The 7,500-nt window shown below is 43.3% G+C and overlaps 1 protein-coding gene across 1 annotated transcript in view; it reads left to right on the top strand.

Annotated features, from left to right (window-relative positions):
* The window catches only part of LOC106591129 (protein diaphanous homolog 3), a 667,062-nt gene that overhangs the window by 248,257 nt on the left and 411,305 nt on the right, over nucleotides 1–7,500 (top strand). The window contains exons 10-13 of the mRNA XM_082963749.1: nucleotides 2,441–2,551; nucleotides 4,495–4,539; nucleotides 4,698–4,771; nucleotides 7,049–7,165. Of these exons, the coding sequence (XP_082819875.1) occupies nucleotides 2,441–2,551; nucleotides 4,495–4,539; nucleotides 4,698–4,771; nucleotides 7,049–7,165 (347 nt within the window). The remainder of the gene's footprint in view (nucleotides 1–2,440; nucleotides 2,552–4,494; nucleotides 4,540–4,697; nucleotides 4,772–7,048; nucleotides 7,166–7,500) is intronic.

Raw genomic sequence — 7,500 nt, 5'->3', positions numbered from 1 at the left:
GGCTGGTCTGACAGGAGGGTGGAAGGCTGGTCTGACAGGAGGGTGGAAGGCTGGTCTGACAGGAGGGTGGAAGGCTGGTCTGACAGGAGGGTGGATATTTTTGGGTTGACGAATAACAAAAATAAATACTACTTCAAATACGAACTTTGTCAGTCGGCGGTGTCATCACAAGACACACACACTCTTTCTTTCTTTCTCTCTTTTTCTCTTTCCTTCCTCCTTCCTATTGTCCTCATGGAATAGACTGTAGGTCTGCAGCCCGTAGACAGAACAGATAGGTCTCTCTGCATACTGTATGTTGTGGTGTTTGTAGGTCTGTCTGGCTAGTCACCGACACGGGTCTCTCAATGTTACTTTAATAAATACACACATTCATTATAGACTAGTCATGGAAGTAGATTAAAACACTTTTTAAATTTGTATTAATAAAACCTTTTTTTTCCTTCATTTTTCTTAGTCCATTTCTCTTTATTGCCAAAAACCAAATCATTTAGTCCCGTCTAATCCCTATCTGTTCTCTATTTAGTCCCATCTAATCCCTATCTGTTCTCTATTTAGTCCCATCTAATCCCTATCTGTTCTCTATTTAGTCCCATCTAATCCCTATCTGTTCTCTATTTAGTCCCATCTAATCCCTATCTGTTCTCTATTTAGTCCCATCTAATCCCTATCTGTTCTCTATTTAGTCCCATCTAATCCCTATCTGTTCTCTATTTAGTCCCATCTAATCCCTATCTGTTCTCTATTTAGTCCCATCTAATCCCTATCTGTTCTCTATTTAGTCCCATCTAATCCCTATCTGTTCTCTATTTAGTCCCATCTAATCCCTATCTGTTCTCTATTTAGTCCCATCTAATCCCTATCTGTTCTCTATTTAGTCCCATCTAATCCCTATCTGTTCTCTATTTAGTCCCATCTAATCCCTATCTGTTCTCTATTTAGTCCCATCTAATCCCTATCTGTTCTCTATTTAGTCCCATCTAATCCCAAGGTGTGTGTCTGTTTCCTGTATGTAAATGACTCCCCTGTGATATATGAGACAGTGAGTGAAAACACAGACACTATTGATGTTGCTGTACGATGCCACTCGATCCTCAAATAATTACCCGTCTTTAACTGTTACGATGTCTAGATGGTTTTACCACAATCACCTGGAGATCACTGTCTACATGCTCTCATCAACACACACACACACACACACACACACACACACACACACACACACACACTCACACACCCTCTCACACACACACACACACACACACACCCTCTCTCTCACACACACACACACCCTCTCTCTTTCACTCACACACACACACACACACACACACATACACACACACACACACACACACACACACACACACACACACCCTCTCACACACACACACACCCTCTCTCTTTCACACACACACACACCACACACACACACACACACACACACACACACACACACACACACACACACACACACACACACACACACACACACACACACACACACACACCCTCTCTCTCACACACACACACACCCTCTCTCTCTCACACACACCCTCTCTCTTTCTCACACACTCACACACACACACACACACACCGTCTCTCTCTCACAGACACACCACCCCCTCACCACGTCCTTATTTGATACTTCACACACCACTGCATCAGTTGTAAAGGATGAATAATTGATAGTAAAGTGTTGTCCTGACCAGTTGAACTCACATGGAGAGAAGGAGGGGACAGAATGTCTTCCAAAAGACTGAGCTCTGTCCTCAAAATGACTGTCAGAGACACACACACACACACACACACACACACACACACACACGACACACACACACACACACACACACACACACACACACACACACACACACACACACACACACACACACACACACACACACACACACACACACACGTGTTTGTGCAGGCAGGGAGGTTGTGTATGCTGTTGTGAACTCAGAGTTTGTGACTACAGTAAAATAGAGATGTTAGTTGTGCTGTCCTGGTTTGCCTTCAGGAGAGGATTCATTTAGAATGCAGGGACTCACGCTTTTCACACACATGACTTCTGCTGGACACACACACACACACACACACACACACACACACACACACCCACTCTCCCTCCCTCCCTCCCACCCTCCCACCCACCCACCCTCCCTCCTCCCTCCCTCCCTCCCTCCCTCCCTCCCCTCCCTCCCTCCCTCCCTCCCTCCCTCCCTCCCTCCCTCCCTCCCTCCCTCCCCCTCCCTCCCTCCCTCTCTCCTCTCTCCGCCTCCCTCTCCCTCCCTCACCCTCCCTCCCTCCCTCCCTCCCTCCCTCCCTCCCTCCCTCCCTCCCTCCCTCCCTCCCTCCCTCCCTCTCCTCCCTCACCCCCTCCCTCCCGTCTCTGGGTCTGAATGCGTGGTTCTGAATGTAATCTCTCTGTGTATTCTAGGTGGCCTGTATGCAGCTCATCAATGCTCTGGTGACATCTCCAGATGAGCTGGACTTCAGGCTTCACATCAGGAATGAATTTATTCGCTCCGGCCTCAGAGAGATATTACCGGTAAGCTAAGCATCGCTGCCCGCCCAGCCTCAGCCGTATAGCTATAAGCCATGTACGTATTAATATTTAAATTACTTGTCCACTTGAGTGAAATATTGTTGAATGCTTCGTGGCAAATAATTTACAAGGAGGAGAGGTCGCACGTCTCAGGGAATGTTGTTCACCAAGCAGCCAATCGGGGAGCAGCGCTACGAGGCGACTGGCTGTGTTGTCTGTCCCTGCCGGCTCTCTCTCTCTCTCTCCACCGCCCGCCCTAAACATTTACCTACTATCAACAACGCCAGAAGCAAGGAACACACAACGCACACACACACAAAACACACACACGCACACACACACACACACACACACACACACACACACACACACACACACACACACACACACACACACACACACACACACACCACAACACAATCACAAAACACACACACGCACACACCAGGCAAACAAACAATGGCAGCGGCAGCAGCAATCAGCCACTACAGCGCTGGTTGCATCCCGAACGGCTCCCTATTCCCTACATAGTTTACCACTTTATTCCACATATCCTATGTACCCTGGTCAAAACTAGTGCACTATAAAATGAACAGGGTGCCATTTGGGATGCAGCACCGACTGTCTGGTGTTTTAGGGGGTCTAGAGGAGAGTAATGTCCTGTCTGGTGTTTTAGGGGGTCTAGAGGAGAGTAATGTCCTGTCTGGTGTTTTAGGGGGTCTAGAGGAGAGTAATGTTCTGTCTGGTGTTTTAGGGGGTCTAGAGGAGAGTAATGTCCTGTCTGGTGTTTTAGGGGGTCTAGAGGAGAGTAATGTCCTGTCTGGTGTTTTAGGGGGTCTAGAGGAGAGTAATGTTCTGTCTGGTGTTTTAGGGGGTCTAGAGGAGAGTAATGTCCTGTCTGGTGTTTTAGGGGGTCTAGAGGAGAGTAATGTCCTGTCTGGTGTTTTAGGGGGTCTAGAGGAGAGTAATGTCCTGTCTGGTGTTTTAGGGGGTCTAGAGGAGAGTAATGTCCTGTCTGGTGTTTTAGGGGGTCTAGAGGAGAGTAATGTTCTGTCTGGTGTTTTAGGGGGTCTAGAGGAGAGTAATGTCCTGTCTGGTGTTTTAGGGGGTCTAGAGGAGAGTAATGTCCTGTCTGGTGTTTTAGGGGGTCTGGAGGAGAGTAATGTTCTGTCTGGTGTTTTAGGGGGTCTAGAGGAGAGTAATGTCCTGTCTGGTGTTTTAGGGGGTCTGGAGGAGAGTAATGTTCTGTCTGGTGTTTTAGGGGGTCTAGAGGAGAGTAATGTCCTGTCTGGTGTTTTAGGGGGTCTAGAGGAGAGTAATGTCCTGTCTGGTGTTTTAGGGGGTCTAGAGGAGAGTAATGTCCTGTCTAGTGTTTTAGGGGGTCTAGAGGAGAGTAATGTCCTGTCTGGTGTTTTAGGGGGTCTAGAGGAGAGTAATGTTCTGTAGAAGGCTGTTTTACGACGGAGATCTAATTACCTTATTCATTGTTGCCGCCTCCTCCTTCTGTCCATCCTCCTCCTCCTTCTGTCCTTCCTTTTCCTCCTTCTGTCCTTCCTTTTCCTCCTTCTGTGTTTCCTCCTCCTCCTTCTGTCCTTCCTCCTCCTCCTTCTGTCCTTCCTTTTCCTCCTTCTGTCCATCCTCCTCCTCCTTCTGTCCATCCTCCTCCTCCTTCTGTCCATCCTCCTCCTCCTTCTGTCCTTCCTTTTCCTCCTTCTGTCCATCCTCCTCCTCCTTCTGTCCATCCTCCTCCTCCTTCTGTCCATCCTCCTCCTCCTTCTGTCCTTCCTTTTTCTTCCTCCTCCATTTTCTCTCCTCGTCTCTCTTATCCCCTTTTCCGCCTCCTTCTCATCTCTCCTCTCTTTCTTCCTGTCCTCCTGCTCCTTCTTCCTCATTCCTCCCTCTCTCTTCCTCATCCCTCCCTCTCTCTTCCTCCGTCTTTCCTGCAGCATCTGACAGCGATCAGGAACGATGCTCTGGACATTCAGCTCAAGGTGAATGAATTGAATTATATTTTTGGGTTAAACTAATAGCTGCATGATACAGGATGTTTATCTCAGATAATAACAGTTGAAGGTATGAAGTGAAAGGGGTTTAAAAGCCGTCCGTATTTGATGTGTATTTCCTGTATCTACGTGTCTCTTCCCAACAGGTGTTTGAGGAGCACAAGGAGGAGGATCTGATGGAGCTCAGTCACAGGCTGGAGGACATCAAGAGTGAACTGGAATATCCTTTTCTACTGTACACACACACACACACACACACACACACACACACACACACACACACACACACACACACACACACACACACACACACAGAGAGACACACACACACACACTCACGCGGTCTTTCACATACTGTACTGTGTTGATCTCACCTCTCCTCATTCAGTCTCATATCCATTATATATTCAGATACTAGAGCTGATACTGTTGAGCCCTTTTATGGAAGGTTCTCTGACATTAGGCCCTAATACAATAGCTGTTCTCCTCGTTCTTCTCTACAGTACCGTGTATCTATAGTCTCTATAATACCATATCTCTATAGTCTCTATAATACCATATATATAGTCTCTATAATACCATTTCTATAGTCTCTACAATACCGTGTATCTATAATCTCTATAATACCATATCTCTATAGTCTCTATAATACCATATATATAGTCTCTATAATACCATTTCTATAGTCTCTACAATACCATATCTCTATAGTCTCTATAATACCATATCTCTATAGTCTCTATAATACCATATATATAGTCTCTATAATACCATATCTCTATAGTCTCTATAATACCATATCTCTATAGTCTCTATAATACCATATCTCTATAGTCTCTATAATACCATATCTCTATAGTCTCTATAATACCATATCTCTATAGTCTCTATAATACCATATATATAGTCTCTATAATACCATATCTCTATAGTCTCTATAATACCATATCTCTATAGTCTCTACAATACCATATCTCTATAGTCTCTACAGTACCGTGTCTCTATAGTCTCTACAATACCATTTCTATAGTCTCTACAATACCGTGTATCTATAATCTCTATAATACCATATCTCTACAATACCATATCTCTATAGTCTCTACAGTACCGTGTCTCTATAGTCTCTATAATACCATTTCTATAGTCTCTACAATACCATATCTCTATAATACCGTGTATCTATAATCTCTACAACACCATATCTCTATAGTCTCTACAATACCATATCTCTATAGTCTCTACAACACCATATCTCTATAGTCTCTACAACACCATATCTCTACAATACCATATCTCTATAGTCTCTACAATACCATATCTCTATAGTCTCTACAACACCATATCTCTATAGTCTCTACAACACCATATCTCTACAATACCATATCTCTATAGTCTCTACAACACCATATCTCTATAGTCTCTACAACACCATATCTCTACAATACCATATCTCTATAGTCTCTACAGTACCGTGTATCTATAGTCTCTACAGTACCGTGTATCTATAGTCTCTACAATACCATATCTCTACAATACCATATCTCTATAGTCTCTACAACACCATATCTCTACAATACCATATCTCTATAGTCTCTACAGTACCGTGTATCTATAGTCTCTACAGTACCGTGTATCTATAGTCTCTACAGTACCGTGTATCTATAGTCTCTATAATACCGTGTATCTATAGTCTCTACAATACCATATCTCTACAATACCGTAAATCTATAGTCTCTATAATACCATATATCTATAGTCTCTACAATACCAAATCTCTACAATACCGTAAATCTATAGTCTCTATAATACCGTATATCTATAGTCTCTAGAATACCAAATCTCTACAATACCGTAAATCTATAGTCTCTATAATACCGTATATCTATAGTCTCTACAATACCATGTATCTATAGTCTCTACAATACCATATAACTATAGTCTCTACAATACCATATCTCTGTAGTCTCTACAATACCATATCTCTACAATACCATATCTCTACAATACCATATCTATAGTCTCTACAATACCGTGTATCTATAGTCTCTATAATACCATATAACTATAATCTCTACCATAACATATCTCTGTAGTCTCTACAATACCATATCTCTGTAGTCTCTACAATACCATATCTCTATAATCTCTACAATACCATATCTCTATAATCTCTACAATACCATATCTCTATAATCTCTACAATACCATATCTCTATAATGTCTACAATACCATATCTCTACAATACCTTCTCTATAGTCTCTACAATACCATATATCTATAATGTCTACAATACCATATCTCTACAATACCTTCTCTATAGTCTCTACAATACCATATCTCTATAGTCTCTACAATACCATATCTCTGTCCTCCTGTTTTCAGCCTCCTCATGTAAATTCTGAATTAATTAAATGAATTCCCTGATGTAATTCCTTTTGTTTTATTATAATGTATAATTAATGATATGAAGGTATGAGTCCTTAACCCTGTGTTTACTGATGTGGGAGATGTGTTCAACGTGGTTCACAGTATGGTGAAGGACAGCGGGGCGGAGGTCTACTTCCTCTCCATTCTACAACACCTAATGCTCATCCGGAACGACTACTCTGTCCGGTAAGATCTCTCCGCCTCAATCCACACACACACCTACATCCTCCTCCTCCTCTTCCTCCTCCTCTTCCTCCTCCTATCCTTCTTCTGCTTCTTCAGCAACTACTGCCTCGTCTGGTAAGATGTTCTATCGATATTACTGCCTCATCTGGTAAGATGTTCCTTCATCCACGTAGATGTTCTATAGATATTACTGCCTCGTCTGGTAAGATGTTCCTTCATCCACGTAGATGTTCTATAGATATTACTGCCTCGTCTGGTAAGATGTTCCTTCATCCACGTAGATGTTCTATAGATATTACTGCCTCGTCTGGTAAGATGTTCCTTCATCCACGTAG

The sequence above is a fragment of the Salmo salar genome, chromosome 17, assembly GCF_965601325.2.
Source record: "Salmo salar chromosome 17, fSalSal1, whole genome shotgun sequence".
Taxonomy (NCBI): domain Eukaryota; kingdom Metazoa; phylum Chordata; class Actinopteri; order Salmoniformes; family Salmonidae; genus Salmo; species Salmo salar.
This window is presented reverse-complemented; position numbering and strand designations above follow the sequence as displayed.